Source organism: Perca flavescens, chromosome 3, assembly GCF_004354835.1.
Source record: "Perca flavescens isolate YP-PL-M2 chromosome 3, PFLA_1.0, whole genome shotgun sequence".
Taxonomy (NCBI): domain Eukaryota; kingdom Metazoa; phylum Chordata; class Actinopteri; order Perciformes; family Percidae; genus Perca; species Perca flavescens.
In genome coordinates, this window is record NC_041333.1 from 31,033,340 (window position 1) to 31,051,923 (window position 18,584).

The following is an 18,584-nucleotide window of genomic DNA, read 5'->3' on the forward strand; positions in this document are numbered from 1 at the left end:
TTAACATTAACATAGATGTGTGATCTAAGTGATTTTTAAACAAGATGGATGTAATACTGACAGAAGTTCATTACCCATCACAGTAGTCTTACCAGGAAAAAGAATTCGAGCACTTCCTGTCCAGTCTTTAGCTCTTCCCCCTGGATGATGTACTGAGCACGCACGGTGGCGTCTTTGTCACAGGGGAGCATCCCGCTCCCCTGCATGAGCTTCAAAAAACTGCTGCTCTTGGAGTAAAATGCTGCCACTCTGTGGTAGGCCGACCTGTACTCTGGCCAACGCATATTGCGCACATATGGCTCATGCTCCTCAGTTTTTCTAGACCTCGCCTGTTGACACAACAACCACAGGTCAAAGGTCACATTTTCACTCAACAGCCATCACTTATCAACCTCTAATTATTAACTATGAACCGACATGAAACAAATTTGAAAAAATAGATTCATTTAATAAAGATTAAGGTCTGTGTAGTAGTGTAGTAACATATTCCATACGGTGGAAAGTTTCCTTAATTAGGCATGGATTGTATCATTGATAAATACTGACCTGGTTATTAATAGGAGGCCCTGAATTGATTCTTCTGAAGGAAAAAAAAAGAAACAGTAACCAACCTCTAGAGTCACAGTGTCCGTCCAGAGGGCGGTGTCCAAAGAAAATGAAGCCATGCCTGTCATGTCTGTAGTGAGCGTTAAGTTTTGAGAGTCGCGGACAAACAGATACACGGCCTCATTGGCAACAGCTTTGTTGTCGGGACCGATCATTTTGACCTGCAAACAAGTCAGAAAGCAGAAGCTAACCCACAGCAAGGGATAGACTGGGGCTAAAAAAAAAAATGCCCTGGACTTTCTCCCAGACAGGCCCATCATCCGGCCATTCGGCCCTAGCCGTGGGCGACAGACACTAGCCAGGATGTCCTGATACTATGCCACAATACTGTAGCCTATCAGACAAGGTGTTCACAGTAAGTAACAGCTCAAAACCAATGATGATAATAATTGGGGTTGTGTTTATTAGAAGCCTCAGCCTTCAAATAAAAACAAAAAATGTACAATGCCATTACATCTGTATTGAAAATAAAATACAAAGAATGAAATGTCACTGGCTACAGAAACCCCAAATTACACAAAACAGTAGAGAGTATTACTGACAACACTTTCAGAGATAAAGTAGGCTACTTGCTGTACCTGAACATGGGGATTAGATATTCTGTAGGCCTATACCAAAACTACACTGAGAGTGTTAGTTACTACCCTGTCAGCTATGTGCTGCAACTATCTTCAACTTGAATAAACAAATTATTTTTGATTAGCTATTATTGATGATATAATATGTGTTGCTTTGTGTTAAAGAAATGGAGCGTCAGCATCAGTTCTAGCAGGCCAAGTAGTCAAGACGGAATTTATCAACTTGAATTGCAATTTATTCAATAGAATACAAATTTCCTAAATCATTTTATTGTCATGTGTGTTCTTGACTTAATGGACCGGACAGAATTAGCATTGAATAACCTATTTAATATTTTGTCATTGTCATATTACAGTTTTAATTCATATTAAGGCTGTGAAAATGACTAGGCCCTATCAATTTTGTCTGTGAAGCTTTTACAAACAACCACCAGGCCTTTGCCAGTTCCACAATATTAAACGCAAATATGAAAGACAAGGAAAAACTGCACTCTTGGAAGACAGAGAGAAAGGGCAAGCTAGGATTTTTTGGTTCAACTTTTGGTTAAATTTGGTGAATTATTTAGCCCCTTTCCCTGTTTGTTAGCACGTTTAGAGTGGTACCATGGTACCATGCCTGATATTTTCCCATTTAATTCAATACCATAGTCTTCATCCTAGCAGCAAAAGTGAGCTCACTATAACCTCTCATATACAACCAAGTGAAATCGTGGTCAACACGCGATTCATTTCTAAAGCGTATAATGTTTCAAATTAACCTAACAGAAATTATTAAACACATTAAGTTTGACAGCACAAAATGGCACGATCATTTTCATAATCATGATGCACATCCATGTTGATAGCTGACTATGCAATTCGCTAAGATAGGGATAAAGGCAGCCTATTATAATGGGTCCTGCTCCTGGCACTCAGTACCTCTTGCTGATGTGAAATCAACCCCTGGAGATTAGCAATATTTACAGCAAATCTCACAGATATCTGTCCCTAATTGTTGAGCTTCCTTGTCATGGACTAGGACAAGTGACAATTTTGATATGCTGGCGCCACTAGGAACATAGGAATTCTGCATAATGTTGGGTGCAAAATATCAGATTCTTCGATAAAACAAAAAGCCCAAGCCTGTGTATATAAACGTCTGAGGAGCATTTTGGTGAGAAATATTTAATGGGCAAGCTTAAAATTGTGTGGATGGATGAATTCAGTGCTTTTTCCCCCCCCAATTGCAGAAACAAAGCAATCTAATTTTGCTACATTTTTTCTTCTGATTGGCTTCCTCTCCGTGACTAAGTTTCATGTGTTTCGTAGAGCCATCGAAGTCTCAACAAAAAAGTTGAATGAATTAAAACGTATGGATTGTCACGTTATCCGGGAGACTCTGAGAATGTTAAAATAAATGTTTTAAATAGAAGTCTGCAGTGTTAAAATATAAGAAATAAAAAAATTTAATAATTCAGAAACTAGTGGCTGTGGAATTCACCCTGTGGGGACCATGAATGTCTAATATTTGTTGAGATATTTCAGTCAAAACCAAAGTGGTGGATCAACTGACATCCAAGCCTTGCCACTAGCATGATATAAAACAAATATTCATCTGTGTGCTGTGCTGACAGCAGGCTAAAGCTCCCTGTGGTCTTTAATGAGACGGATTACCTTTCCCTCCAACGAGATGCCAGGCTTGTATGCGGCAGGTACATCCTCAAAGGTGACCGTTCTGATTTGACTGCTGAAACTCGTCTGCCCACTGCCTTTAAGAATGACCCCTAGATGGTAGTAAACACCCAGATCACTGCTCATCAGGAACTAGTGCTGATTATTCAATAAACAGTATCCGGTAGGGCTGCACAATTAGTCGCAATTTAATCGAAATATGGACTACCGCAATATCCAAATCGCAAGGGCGGGCGCAATATTTGTTAAAGGCAAAATATGTGTCAAACCACTCTGAATTAAGTTCTGTGGTGCTACAGAGACATCCCAGCCTATAAATTGTATCCTACAGACTAAAAAAAAAAAAAAAAAATCTTTGTTTTGTACAAGATCTTCGCAAAAAAAAAAAAAAAAAAAAAAAAAAGAAATCACACTATAATATTTTTTTCAATTAAAATGTAAATAATGATATACAAATGATTGTTCCCACCAACTTCGTGAATCATATCGCAATCGCAATGTTAGTCAAAATAAACGAAATTGGATTTTTCCTCATATCATGCAGCCCTAGTATCCGGTCAGCCTAAACTTGTATTCAGTCAAACCTACCGGTGCCGTACTCTTCCATTTCAGCATTCACCTCAAAGCTGTCACGGTACATGTTCTTTTTGAGGGCAAACTCTGCCATGCTCACAGTTTGTGCAGCACAGCCACCTTTATCCGTCTAGAAGATAATAACAAGACTCAATTTCAAACCAAAATAAGAAAATAGAATTAGTGAATGAAAACTGTGATTACAGCAAGTCTTAGCATTATATTTTGGAATTCTCACCGTCAGTTCATACGTCTTGCAGATGTCACTTTCTCGGGAACTTGAATACCAGTAAAACCACATGGCCTTTCTACAAAACACTGCCTTTACTGAACCAACAACTGGTTTCCCATAGGTGTATCTGCAGGAAAAAGTAAAAGGATACAGAAATGCTTTTTAGAAATTGATCCCATCATCCCATAGACAGCAAGTGTATTATTTACTGTGAAATATCAATATCATGTCAGATGTGGATGACACTAATATGATAATTTAAAAAAAGCTAATTCTTAAAGTCGAACTGAAATTAAAATGTATTTTTGCTAACACACACACACACACACACACACACACACACACACACACACACACACACACACACACACACACACAGTACTTTTAGTTTTTTATATAAAAAGAGTTTTAAGACGGACTAAGAGGAACTAAGCCAACCTACTACTTAACTACTAGATGAATCGTGACCATAAAACATTTGATTTGCTGCAAATGTTTTTTTTGTTTTCGAAAACTGAAAGAAAAAAAAAAAAGGAAAGGCACAACTCACTTTCCACAAATCCTTATCGTTGCCTCTTGGTCCTGGATGGTAATCACGCTGGGTAGGTGAACCTTTACCTCATACTTTGGCAAAACTAAAGCAAGGGAAAGAAACAGAATCACAAATCTTACTGCTGAAAATGCACATTAGATCAAACACCCATTAGTTTGGTAAATGTGACAAATTCTTCTATTTTTGGGGCATGTTACTGCAACAGACCGTATTCCTTGATGTCAAAGCTGTGGGATATTTGCTCTCCTTTGTCCGTCCAGGCGGTGATCATGTAGCTTCCTTGTACCGCCTCAGGAATCATGGGGTGGGAAAGATCAAGGATGCCGCTACCAATGGTCTTATTCAACCACTGGGCAATGCGATTTGAATTGGGATCCTAAATAAAAGACAAGAGGCACGTTCACGGAGGGTTGGGTCCAGAGTTGCTGCAGGTGACCAGCATAAGCAACCGAGTTTCAAGATTGTTTTTAATCCTCCGTAATAGCAACATACATCCTGCTCCATTCGCTACGTGGGGATTTTCTTTCTGTAATTACAATATCTTTCAAATTATTCAGATGGCGTACATTTGTTTGTACAGAAACAACATAATTATTATGAAAATGAGTTTGCAACTGTCAGCAACTCAGTTTCCCCGGATTGGATGGTATGCCAAAACTTATTTAAAAATCATGAATATCACTTTTATATCAAAATCCCTTTCTTTTAACTTCCTGTAAAACTTTAAAATGCTGTTCATGACTCTTCTTGTCAGGGGGTGTACATACTACCAATGCTATTTTCGATGACTAGTTAATCCCTTTCGTCATATAAAACTTGACCATTAGACCTCTAACCCATAATATCGCTTTTGTAGCTGGAGCTTTGGCCTGGCCCTGCCCTGGCTCTTCATCCAACAATAGGCTCGTTCGAGATGAGCCAGGTCTGCGCAGAATCGATCACCGGCGATCGCCGCCCGTTGCATGCCGGTTAGATTTGTATCCGACTTGATCCCGACTTACTCGGACGTCATGCACACGGGACCAATGATAACCTCACGAGATCAAGGCGCCCGCAGGTTTGAGACACAGGCAGCGCAGTTCATTTTCACAGACTGCAAGACCCAGATGGACCCAGGGCATGCTGGGAAACACCTGACTCTCAGCTGATCGAACAGCTTGATTGGTTCAGAATCAACTCAACGTGATGACGTTTTATATACATTTTTTATTGTTTTTGAATTGGAGGGAATTTAAATGCTATTTGTCTGATTTAAAGGCTTATTCCCGTACAGAATAGCCCTTCAGCCTGAAGGGTGCTGGAAACGGCTGGTCAGAATTTACCTCAGCGTTTTGTCACTGCCCCCAGCTGCTGCCGCCTGCTCTCGTCCACTTTACAGGAGAGCTGAAGTTCATCTCGAACGCGCCTAATGTTTGTGAGGGAGGTGTGAAGGGTGGAGGCATTCTCCAGAGATCCAGGCCCAGTTTTGAGTTATCCAATCAAATCCCTGAACGATTAGATCACACCCTCCTCGACATGGTAAGCCCCCTACATATTGCGTCTCACTCAGAAATACGGCACATTACAGAAGCAAAATGTTCTCTGTCGACTGATTTTATTAAACAACTGTTGGAAGAGGAGGTGCCATGCAGGCTCCCATAAGAACCTGAGCCAGTCCCTCATACAATAACTGTTAGTCAATCTTACCTGGAGCTCCACCACTTTGTACTGAAAAAAGAAAAAGAAAAACAGTTATGTGAAAGTTAATAAGCTGCACAATACACACAATATGCAATTAGAATACATCTGTAAAGCTAGCTCATAGACGAAAAATCATTATCTTGTCAATTTTTCCACAGTCATAACTTGCAATCCACAAATAAACAGAAGAAGAACTGGATAGTGGCCAATATACAGTCCAGGCTGGGCAAAGAAAAGCACAACCTACAGAAATTTCAATTTCAATAAATAATCCAAGGACAAAGACACTTTTGTTTCACCTTTTCAACCCAACAGAAAAACATTGTTTAAACACACAGAACTTGATTTTTAAGTTTTAAGTCCTAGTCAAGATCCCAAAGTTTGAATGGGGGTGTGTGCATAACATAACGTACAAGATGTTGTACATTGTACAAATTTTACATTTTATAGAATGTGGTGCAGCCATATATCTTTGATGAAGTGCTGGAAGCAGCAGCTACATAGTGTTGCACACGGTCATACAGTGTGGGTAAAAAATATGAGGATTGTATGAATTATGGCTGGGGCATTCCGTAAGAAAACAATTTCTGACCACTTTCGATTTGAAGCCATTTGAAGCCACATGTTAACCTATATGAGAGTTTAAAATGACCACTCTTCCTAAAGACTTCTTCTAGAAGGGTTTTAGCAGAAAGCTAACAAACGTCATCTACAATTTTAATACTTTTGGTCCAAAATAAAGAAATATGCAAATACTTTTTTGTCCTTAAAATTTAAATTTGAAAAAAAGTAAACAGAAAGACTACTGGACCAATTTTCATGAAACTTTGTTGTAAAGGTGTAGCATGGGCCAAGAAAGACCCCATTACATTTTGGAGTGGATCTTTATTAAGGGGTGGATACACAAATTACTTTTTACTTTCCTTAGGGATAGGGCATTTGTGCTGCATTCACGTGGTTGGAATAATTGTTAAAAATGAGTTCCCAACTGGGAAAATTCAAATTGCATTAACATTGTGAGATAGGGCATGCTTTGGCGGAGGACTGCGCTCTCCAAGTGCCCTTCCAGTTTAATATGTTCAACTATGTGGACTCCTCTTTACATCTCCTTAAGTTTTATTAACTATTTAGTGCGCAAGAGCAGAGTGAGTAGGTCAGTTTCACACATGAATCCTTAATGTTGCCAATGATTTTTCTGTTTCACCTCAAACATGACTTCACTTTTCCCATTCCTTTATCATGACATGACTGGAAAACAGAAATTTTAAATGAAAATAATATAAGGAAGCACAAGTCAGCTAAATTGTGTAGTGCAAAGTCATATAAAAGGTGGGACAAATTTGGACTATTAAGTTCTGCCTGTTGCTGTGTATGGTTCCACTGATGAGCACATCGCACAAATTAACCACGAGTAGGAAAAAGTGTATGGAAAGGGAAAGTAATGGGGACAGAAAGTGATCGATTTATGCCCCAGCCTCATTGTTTCCTATGAGACCATTTCAAACGAACAGTCTTTGGAGCTAAAGGGACTTACCCTCGTCATATGATACATTTGAATTAATTTCATGTTCGCTATACGCAGTTGTGTTTTTAGCCTCTCAACACAAATGGAAAAGGCCTTGAGCCTGTATTGATTCAGATGTTTGGGTCAGATGCAGTGTGTGCCAAATGAACTCTGACAGCATGTTTATCACACTACTCCACACAGCGCTTCACGCCCACGCGGTCTTCAAAATCAACAAACAGCCCTCCTTTCACATCCCACTCTCCTGAACCAAAATAGACCTCGCTCTAGATTCACTGACTGCTTGGTAGAAATCACACTAGATCGCAAAGTTCACTGGTTGGAATTCTAACACACATCACACAATATGACATCATTTTGAAGGGGATAAAATAAATACATAAAACTTACCACTCGATCTACAGGGATGAAATTGGTATCCATTGAGACGATTCGGAATTGGACTTTAAAGGAAAGAAAAAACAAACAAAAATGACCATCCATTCATTCTCTAAATATACACAAATATATACATGACATCAGTAAAGCAAACAAAAATAAATGGGATGAGGAAGGACATCATAGATAGATCTCTTTCACAAGTCTCCCAACTTCATAAAAGGTGCAATATTAAATGTGTGCAATATTCGTTTGAGAAATACAAGTCCTAATAATACCACTGGAATAATATTGAGACGACTTGTCTCATCTTTTTCATAGGAAATATATCCATACATATATATACACACACACACACACACACACATATATATATATATATATATGTGTATATATATATATATATATATATATACATACACACAAATATATAAATATATAAATACATACACACACATATTATATATATATATATATATATATATATATATATATATATATATATATATATATATATATATATATATATATATATACACACACACATATATATATATACACATACCCAAAAATTAGATTCCAAATCCACAGGATTAAAAATATTTTTTTTTTAAATGCTGTGGGCTTCATTGTGATTTGATGGATGTTGATTTTTATATTTTATTGCACACAACCTCTACCAAGAACTCTTGAGGATCTACCATTGTTGTGAGTGCAGAATATAGACATAATTCCTAAAGTTGTCAAGTAGCGGCTCAGCATTATGCAGATATTGTAATGTAGTCCAAAATTGCACAAGTGCAGCTCAATTGGTAAGCAGTGCAGATGGGATAATGTGGGCTGTATGAACAGTACACGACTGCAGCAGAGCAGCAGCAATTCTACCACACAGCAGGAAGCTCCAACACTTTTACTGTAATGTCCTCCTAGTGGACATGGTTAGAGTACCACAACATCTGATACTAACCAGTCTGTCCAGGTTTGTAGATAGGTTTATCCGTCAGGATAATATGGATGAAAGCAGGAGGCTCGATGAGGATTTTGGTCTTCTTGTTCATCAAGCCGCTCTCACCCTGAATAGTGACATTAATGGTTGCCACAGTTCTGGTGCGCACTGTAGGGACCTGCAATACCCGAAAACACACATCTGTCAGAGAGGACCGGGGGATATTTGAATCTTCAGGAGGAGAGGGAGGAAGGGAGGAAGGAAGGAAGGAAGGAAGGAAGGAAGGAAGGAAGGAAGGGGGGGAACTTTTAAATTGAATGTGACCAATTGAAAAGCACTTTTCTAGATTGTACATTTTGTCTTTGCACTGCAACATCTGTTAACTATAATGGCACACAACAACTGCTTGGACGCAAATTCATCCGAGTTCTTCTGAAATTGAGCAACTGGCCTCTTCCACTACACCACTGTTAATTATGAAATGTTGTCATACTTGTGTAGCATATGTTTTCACTTGCTAATGGAGCTGCTATTATATAACAGGGACTGGAACCACTTTGAAAATTTGTGAAGGGCGTTTTTTCTATGTGAGAGTGTGTTGTGAGACTGAGGGTAGGGAGCAGAGGGCAGGGGGTGTATTCCAGAGGAATGCAGGTACATAGCTAGCCTTTGGCAGAAAGCAGCCTTTGTTTAGTTGCAGATAGACAAATGCCAAACTAGGCCTGCAGCAGGGCCAAACACTGGGGAATGAAGTGCAACTAAGTGCTATTGTCAGAGAGCTGATTGGGGTCGGCAGGTCATTTCGCATCAATATGGATAAGGCCTGTAAGTTGCATAACAGCGAGCAGCGGTGTGACAGAAACCAGAGCAGTCATTTTCAGAGAACCATTGGTGTTGACAGCCTCAGTCATGGCGCCGGCTGGATAATTAGGTACATAATGAACTCCAGTATTGGTGCCATTAGTTTAATGGAGGGCTAGGGGACGAGGAGAAGAATGTAAACTGAGCCTGGAAACCTAAAAAACATTAAAAGTTCAGATCTGCTACTACTCTACCTCACTGCCACTGAAAATGCAGATTTAAATAAAATAAGATAAGATAAAACTTTATTGTCCACCTTGGTGGAAATTGGTCTTTGGCTTCTCCAAAACATTAAAACACAACCATTACATTGGATGTTATCAAACATTTAACATACAGCACACTAATACATAGCATTAAACATGAAACAATTGTGCAATGAGCAGAAACAACAGCAGGTGGAGAGCAGGTAGTATACAGCCTAGAATAGAACTTTTTAAAATAGCTTGTTTTTTCTAGTCCAGTCATTTTGCATTCAGTGCCTCTACGGCATGGGGAACAAAGGACCTCTTATAAATATTCCGGCTCGCCTTCGGGACCCTGAATCGACGGCCAGACGGGAGCAACTCAAACTCAGAGTTTAGTGGGCGTGAGGCATCCACAGATATCAGTCTGGCCTTCCTGAGTCCACACTGTCAAATAGATCATTGAGCTGCTTTTGTGGCCTGCCAATCACCTTTGCTGCCATTTTAACAATTTTGGAAAGCTTGTTTCTCTTTTACGTTCAGGTTGCCATACCAAGTGGTTATATTAAACTGTAAAATACTTTCTACCAGGCCCCTCTATGCCATCTCAAGTATGTGTTGACTAACACTGAAGCTCCTCAGTTTCCATATTAGAAACAGGATGGCTCTCTTAAAAATTTGAGTTTGCATTAAAACTTAAGTATATGATCAATGATTGTGCCCAAGTACTTCAAATGTCCCACTACTTGCACAGAGCAAATACATGTCATATTTATCTAAACTGAAATATGACACGCCACTCTGCAATTTGCCAAACTGTGTGTACATATGTTGAGTCAGACCTGGAAGTTTAAGCAGCGGTAAAAGTCCTGTTTGACAGCCTCCTCCAAGATGGCGGTTCTGCCGGAGTCCATTTCGAGGGTGATGGTCAGAGCGACGGGCTCCGTGGGGCCGTGGATCTGGGCACACAGGGTCTCCTGTTTCCCCCCTCTCACCTGGGAGCTCACAGTCACTGCAAAAATACTGCAGGTAGAGAAAAGACTTTACATTAGTTGGAAAAGGACATGATGTGCTACAGATCTGAAGAAAAAAAAAAGAAGTTTGTTTCTGTTTCGGCATTGCAATAGTCAGTCTGATGTATTTTGTAATTGCAATAATGATCTTGTATCAATTATTGGGATCCTGGATTAACCTGTTAAAATAAGTTTAGCCATGAGGTGGAGGTGAACACTGGCAGACTCATCAAGAATCTTGACATTAAAGCGGCTATAATCATTATTTCTATACTAACAATGGGTCAAATGACTACACAAATGTGTTATGTGAAAGGTGGCGCTCAAATCTGCAAAAACCCAGTGCACACTACCTGCTCAGCACCAAGTGATGGACAGACACAGTTAGCAAGTAGCTGGTGAACATAGGAGGAGCATTTAGTAGCTAAAGATCCAGATATTTTTTTCTCAGGAGTTGGTGGAGACTAAAACAGAGCTATAAGGAGAGTGAATATTGGACTTACATTCATCAAGTGGCCAGAAACACAACTCCAAATAATTGTTAATGTTGATCCCTTTCTATTGGATATGGAAATGGACAAATACAGTATATGCTAACACAGTGTTTACGGCTTGTTTCCGTAACTCCCAAGTGGCCAAGACATCTGTTGCTGTCCACTGGAGTAGGCCAGTGGTGGAAAGGAACTCATTTATCAACAATTATCAAGAACTGCAGTTTTGATGAATTTGTCAATTACTTGGGTATTTCTATGTTCTGCTACTTCTGCTACACTCCATTTAAGAAATACATGTTAAACGTTTTTACAGCACATAAAAAAGCAGGCGCAGAACAAGTACTTTTGATACTTTTATTAGAATCTGTACTCATTTTTGAATAAAGGACTTTTACTTGTAATGGAGTATTTTTACATTGTGGTATTGGTACTTTTACTAATCTGACTACTTCTTCCACCACTGAAAAAGACATGCAAATCAATATTTCAAATTTCCATGTAAATTACATGGAAAGACACCCTAACACCACTCTGCTGAATAGTCTGTGTTTTAGGCTGGTTGGCATACAGTGGCCTGCTGTAGCCAATGAGAAATAAAGGACACATTTAATTGAATTTTTGGTTGTGCTGCCGAGAGTATTGACGCTCTTTTAGCTAGAGCCGAATTTGCATGATGATGAAGAGTTGTATGAGTTGTATGAAAGGCATTTGAGTTGAGATGACCAAAGTGCAGATTACACACAGGGCTGCAAAACAAAAAGGTCAGAAAAGAATCAATATGCAGATACAGTGAGTTCTGCCTATGAGCCTTCAACTAAGAGCAAAAAAAAAAAAATCCTTATAGGCTAGCACCATGAAAACAGCGTTTCTTTTAAGCTGATAATTGGTCACCACTTTCCCAATAATATTGGCAGATGTGAGCCGCTTGTCAAATGGTGGGAAGTGGTTGCAGACGGACGCGCACGCGCACACGCGCACACACACACACACACACACACACACACACACACACACACACACACACACACACACACACACACACACACACACACTTCTCTACAGATTGCATAACAGTATCCTGAGGCCAACCACTGGCCTTTCTGCCTCACCAGTGGGACGATACTGGATTTTGGTCCTCAGTGACACCAACACGACATACAGTTTTACTTGTTGCTAACTTCTGCAGCTCTGCTTCTCCTGCAAACACTGGCGTGACGCGCAAAGCAAACTTTTGTAGACAGCACAAGTTGCGAACGTTTGTTAAGAATTTAACTTACGTGTCATTGAGGTGGGCCGATGTCGCAGTTTGCAGGAGCGCTGATACGATGATGACCGCAAACATTTGGAGGACAGGTGCCATGTCTGCAGAGCAGAGTCGGTGCAGCGCCAAGCAGCGGGACAACTTCCTTCCTTCCAGCCTGCTGCGGGCCGTAGTCAGAGAGAGACGGACAGGGATGTGCAGACCAACTTGCTCAAACGGAGGGGGCGGTGGTTTGCTGTTTATACCCCCAAACCACCACCTACCCCTCCCTCTCGAGTCACTCCCCCCAAATTCGTTGGAGCTTTGCAGCCTCCTCCCTATTCCCAGAGTAGTTTTACTTCCCAAAAGTTGAATCACCAGTCCTGTCTGCTGCCAGCACCACTCCTCCAGTTTCTAAGGAATTTGAGGAAAGTCCGCACCGCAGTGGGCGAGGGGTTGAAAATACTGGAACCATTGTCTCATACACCCATGATGACCATGCAATTTTGAGCATCAACAGGCCTGACTAATACACAAGCTGTTTGAATATTGAAAACAACAGAGAGAACACTTCTTCTAACATAGAAGATCTCACTGTCTGTGGCCGTGAGTGGCTTTACGGAGGCCCCCCTACAATTTCTCCCACTAAGCAAATGTATAATAACAAATTACATTTCACATTCAAGGCTCACGGCCATAGACAGTATATAGAATGGACCAACAGATCCCGTTGCTCTGGACGGAGACCAGTGAAGTGTTAACCTTTCCTGATTGCTTCTTTTCCCGACCGTAGTCAGGAAAACCAGGGGAGACTCGTTACCTCCAGGGCCGACGTTACAAGGTAAATAACGTCGGGGTTAAAATCCCGTTACTGGTGAGCGAAAGAATGAGCTTGGCTTTTAGTCTGGAGTTTTATTTTGAACTCATACACTGTGTACAAAACTTAACTTATTTAACCAACTCTGCTCCGGTCGCATTCCCCCGTCTGCTTTCTTCCTTCCTTTTTTTTTCTGCCCCCCTCTTTTGTTTACACATGCACGGAGCTCTCTTAAAGGAGCCGCAGCACCATTTTACAACACTACCCCCACTCTGGATGGATATTACAACTTAATTCCACTCCAGTAAAATAACACCTTTCTGTAACAGGTATACAGCCCTCGTTTGCAATAAGTCCACCTCAGTGGGTCAGTATAGGCCTAATCAGTATTTCACAGTCCATTACTACGGGGCAATAGTCACTGGTGGCGTTTCTCAATGGACAGAGGCAATCCTTCTAGCGGCGTAAACATGTTGTGGTAGGGCATGCATATTACACAAGTCACAAGGTAACCTATATAATATAGGCGACCGAAGCATCTAAATGATAAAAAGAAATAACTGGATGGACCCAATAACTCCTAAGTTTTTTTTTTAGCATGAACACATGTAAAAAAAACAACTGTTAGCTACAAGCAATATAAAAATTTCACCCTCATAACTTTTTTAACTGAAAAGTTATCCTTATTTTTTTTTTAAATTGTCCATGAGTCCAATGAACTTAGTGAGACACCCACTCTCCAAACCTGGCTGGGGTCTTTGTTGACGACCTGGCCTTTGAGAACAGCGAACCTGTTGAGATGGTTCCAGTCCGCCACCCCCACTATCCTGAGGGTCCTCAGCGGAATGACGGGTGGGGGACAGTGGGGTTACCGCAGCCGGTGTGTCCCCTGCTTGGTTCAGGATGCCACAAGAAGTCTCCTCCACGTTCGTCTTGGAGAACAGTCCGACGAGGTCTGGGTCTGCAGTATCTGTGTCCAAGGCTGGGGGTGACACCTCCACAGGTGTCCAGCCTTGAGCAAGCTCCTTGGCCCAAGAGTTGTCCAGTGAGTCACGGCTGCGATAAGGTTTCAACTGGTCATGATGAACCACTTTCGCTTTGGTCTTTGGCCCTTTTTGAATGCGATAGACTAGGTCATCCAGCTGCCCTAGGATGAAGAATGGCCCCTCATATGATGGGAGGAACTTCCTGACTTTATTTTTTACTTTCCTTGTACCCTTGATGAGATACCACACAGTATCTCCAACTTGATATTGCGTGCGGCAACAGTTCTTGTCATACTGTCTCTTTGCACGTTCCGCAGACTCGCCGAGCGCATCCCTGGCGATCTGATGTGCCAGCTCCAACTGTTCACGCAGGTGCTGGACATACTGGGGGCCGTAGGGACAGTGTCAGAGTCAGGGGCAGGCGGTTACCAGGTCCACCGGTTCGCTGACTTCCCTGCCGAACATCATGTAGTTTGGGCTGAGACCAGTAGCACTGTGCCTTGTTGCTCTGTAGGCCATGACTGCATAAGGAATCATGAGATCCCAGTCCCAGTGACAGCGCTCAGCTGTTGTGGCTAGGATCTTCTGCAAGTTGGAATTGAACCGTTCCACCTGGCCATCAGACTGTGGTCGGAACGGTGTAGTATGTGTCTTTTCAATGCCAAACAGTGTGCACATTTTCTGGAATACTTGGGATTCGAAATTCCGACCTTGGTCGCTGTGCAACGTCTGCGGTGCTCCATAACGGCACACCCACTCCGAGGCAAGCACTCCAGCTACACTTTCGGCCTTATCATTTGGCAGGGGAAACGCCTCTACCCATTTTGTGAAGTAATCCTGTATCACAAGCACATAGCCGTTGTGACGCTCTGTCTCATTCAGTGGCCCCATAATGTCCAAAGCGACCCGCTCCATGGGGGCTCCTACCCTGATGGTCCCCATAGGGGCCTGCGGTGTCTTGCGGGGTCTGGCTTTGGACGCACAGCTGGTGCAGGTCCGACACCAGAGAGTGACATCCTCCCTCATCCGGTACCAGTAGAATCGAGTTTGAAGCCGTGCTACGGTACGCTCAACACCAAAATGTCCACCAATTGGTCCATCATGCATCTGCCTCATGACATCAGGTTGGAGGACACGTGGTAGCACAATTTGTGGATAAAACTGGGTGTCATCCAGACAATAGAACCGCCTGACAAGGATTCCATTTCGGATGTAGAGCCGCCTCCACTGGCTCCAATATGTCTTTGTGGCTGGACTGCATGGTGAGACTGCAACCCATGTGGGCCGCTCTCCACCAGCCTCCATCCAAGCCCTGATAGGTGCAATGTCAATATCAGCTTCCTGTGCCTGCTGCAGCTCCTCCGGGGACCAACCACAGAAAAATGCAGCCTCACTGGTCTTAGCCACATTAATCTTCTCTTGGGGTTTGAAATTTACCCCCACTGGACTCTCCATTGTCGGGGCTAACGAGCCCTCTACCCCCACTGGACTCTGACTCGCCTGGCTGATGACAGAGTCCAACTCACATTGCACCGCTTGGTGGCAGGCGGTCTTTGGATAAAGGGGGGTCCTGGAAGCTTACATGGGCAGGATTGGCGACACGGCTGCCTGGAGAGGCTGTCGGCATTGTTGTGCAAGCGGCCTGGACGATGGATGATCTCAAAGTCGTATTCACCCAGTTTCTCCAACCATCTGGCAAGCTGACCTTCCGGCTCCTTCATCTTTGTCAGCCAACGGAGACTGCTATGGTCCCAGACGCACCCTAAAAGGACGCCCCAGGAGGTACTGTCGAAAATGTGATGTGAACTCCACTACGGCTAACAGTTCGCGCCTTGTGGTACAGTAGTTCTGTTCAGTTTTGGACAATTTGCGGCTCCCGTACGCCAGCACACGTTCCCTGCCCTGCTGAGCTTGAGACAGGACAGCACCAATGCCAACGTCACTTGCATCAGTGTCCAGTATCATGTGTCCCTGGTCTAAAGGGTAGCCCAGAACTGGCGCGGTGGTTAGCAGATGCTTGAGTCTGTCAAATGCCTCTTGACACTCCGTCGTCCACTGGAACCGAGCATATTTCTTGGTCAGGGCGTGGAGGGGCTCAGCTACCGTGGCAAAATCCCTCACGAATCGTCGGTAGTATGATGCCAGGCCGATGAATTGACGGACCTCCTGGACTGATGTGGGTGTAGGCCACTCCTGAACCTTCTGTACTTTGGTGGGGTCCGTGACCACCCCTGTTCTGAAACTATGTGACCCAGATAGGCCACTTCACGGCGGAAGAGGCAGCATTTTGCCGGCTTCAACTTCAGGTTGGCTTGCTGCAACCTTTCAAAAACTTGGTCAAGACGCTGAAGCATCTCCGACACATCCCGACCCAGTACAATTATGTCGTCCAAGTACACAAGGCACGTCTCCCACTGCAGGCCAGCCAACACACGGTCCATCAGCCGTTGGAATGTAGCTGGGCGTTACATAATCCAAACGGCATGACATTCCATTCAAACAGCCCGTTCCTGGTGCAGAAAGCAGCTGCTCGGCGGGGCGGGGGTCAGCTCAACTTGCCAGTATCCAGAAGCAAGGTCCAGCGTACTGAACCATTTGGCAGTGGAGAGGGTGTCCAATGTGTCCTGGATACGGGGCAGCGGATAAGCATCCTTTATTGTGCAGTCGTTAAGTGCTCTGTAGTCCACACAGAGGCGGTGCGTTCCATCCTTTTTACGCACCATCACGATGGGTGAAGCCCAGCTGCTGTTGCTACAACGGACCCTCCCAGCTTCCAGGCTCTGCTCCACTTGTTGGTCAGCATCCTGCTGCTTTTCCCATGCCATTCGACGTGGTGGCTGCTTGACAGCAGCTCCTGGCCGTGTCATGATGTCCTGCTGCACCAGGCTCGTGCGGCCAAGATCGCTAGGTCCAGTCGAGAATACACCGCCCGTGGGTGCACAGCAGCTGGGCTAGCTGGAGCCGCTCCTCTCGGTCGAGCTCTGCTGCACTCTGGTTGTAGAGCTCGTGCAGGTGCTGGGGAACAGTAGGGTGCTCTGACTGCCTGGCCTTGGCTGTAATGTTGGCCGGCTGAATGGCTTCTGCAGGTTGAAGGAAACCCGCAATAACTCCCCGTTTTATGGTTACAGCTGTATTCCCAGGATTGAAGATGCGGAGAGGCACGCTCTTAAAGGTTGAGCTTCCACCAGCACCGGGCGACTAGCACTTTGTGTTTCTCTACAAAGCCTTTGGTGGGGCTCAGCATCACTTCCCCTTGTAGGTGTTCTTTAATATGGGTGTTACCTCTTATAACATACTCCAATCCAGCCTCGACCACCACAGTCCGGGCGACTCTCACCGCGTGCGTCCTTGGTCTGCTCATGGCGTGGAAATATGGCACCTCTTCCCCAAACAGTACGATGCGGCTATTTCCAAAATCAAGGCGTGCTTGGGCCTGAACGAGGAATGGATGGCCGAGGAGGGCCTCTTCACCAGCAATGTCCGCCACCAGGAAAAGCACGCTCACCTGTCGGTTGTTGATCTGGACGGGAATGTACGCCTCCCCAATGACAGGAACATCACCAGGCCCAACCCCCAGCAGTGTCTTTACAGTCGATGGCTGAAGTGATGGTCGAGCATTTGAGTGGATGGCGTTATAATGGTGCAGGGGCAAAACACTCCTCCGCGCCCCACTATCCAGAACAGCACAGATCTCCAGTTCCTGAATTGTCAGATGAATGCTCATTTCCTGACTATGCGCTTTAACGTGGAGCACAGTGGGCTCTGAGCTCTCATGGGAAACTGTTGGGGGCTGACCTCTGGTGGTCTTCCTTGGTGAAGGGCAATTCCTCTTCATGTGACCGATGCCTGAGCAGTTGTGACAGTGAATTTCTTCCCATTTAATGTCCTTATAGTTTTTACGCGGGGCTGGTGTGCGTTGAAATCCACAGTGTGCGTTGTTGTTAGTCACAACGGCACCTGTCACCCCACGTTCAGCTCCTTCCCTGACCATAGCAGTGCGTGGTTTCTGCTCTACCAGGCTGTGTAGCCCTGAATGCATGAGGCTGGTGACATGTGATGCTGCTCGCCTGGTGGTCTCATAGCGACGGGCAATGTCGTAAGCTTGAGCTAGTGTGTGGGGCCGCTTTTCCAACAACTTCTGCACAATCTCTCTATCCCCTATTGCATGAGTGAAGATTTTCAACACCGATGGCATCCTGCTCTTTCTCGGTCCTGTCGCTGTAAGCCACTGACACTTTGCCGTATA

At 43.6% G+C, this 18,584-nt stretch overlaps 1 protein-coding gene across 3 annotated transcripts in view; it reads right to left on the reverse strand.

The window, feature by feature from the left end:
* Positions 1 to 18,584, reverse strand: part of LOC114552299 (alpha-2-macroglobulin) — a 41,053-nt gene that overhangs the window by 21,114 nt on the left and 1,355 nt on the right. For 2 of the 3 annotated variants that reach the window (XM_028572980.1, XM_028572982.1), the window contains exons 2-13: positions 12,573 to 13,297; positions 10,631 to 10,811; positions 8,764 to 8,920; positions 7,809 to 7,861; positions 5,900 to 5,920; positions 4,421 to 4,589; positions 4,211 to 4,295; positions 3,667 to 3,787; positions 3,444 to 3,558; positions 2,838 to 2,947; positions 612 to 767; positions 93 to 329 (exon numbers count right to left, since the gene is read on the reverse strand). In XM_028572980.1, coding sequence (XP_028428781.1) covers positions 93 to 329; positions 612 to 767; positions 2,838 to 2,947; positions 3,444 to 3,558; positions 3,667 to 3,787; positions 4,211 to 4,295; positions 4,421 to 4,589; positions 5,900 to 5,920; positions 7,809 to 7,861; positions 8,764 to 8,920; positions 10,631 to 10,811; positions 12,573 to 12,655 — 1,488 coding nt within the window. In that variant the 5' untranslated portion in view covers positions 12,656 to 13,297. Of the gene's footprint in view, positions 1 to 92; positions 330 to 611; positions 768 to 2,837; positions 2,948 to 3,443; positions 3,559 to 3,666; positions 3,788 to 4,210; positions 4,296 to 4,420; positions 4,590 to 5,899; positions 5,921 to 7,808; positions 7,862 to 8,763; positions 8,921 to 10,630; positions 10,812 to 12,572; positions 13,542 to 18,584 lie in introns of those variants that run through there. The other variant, XM_028572981.1, reaches the window with a different exon arrangement.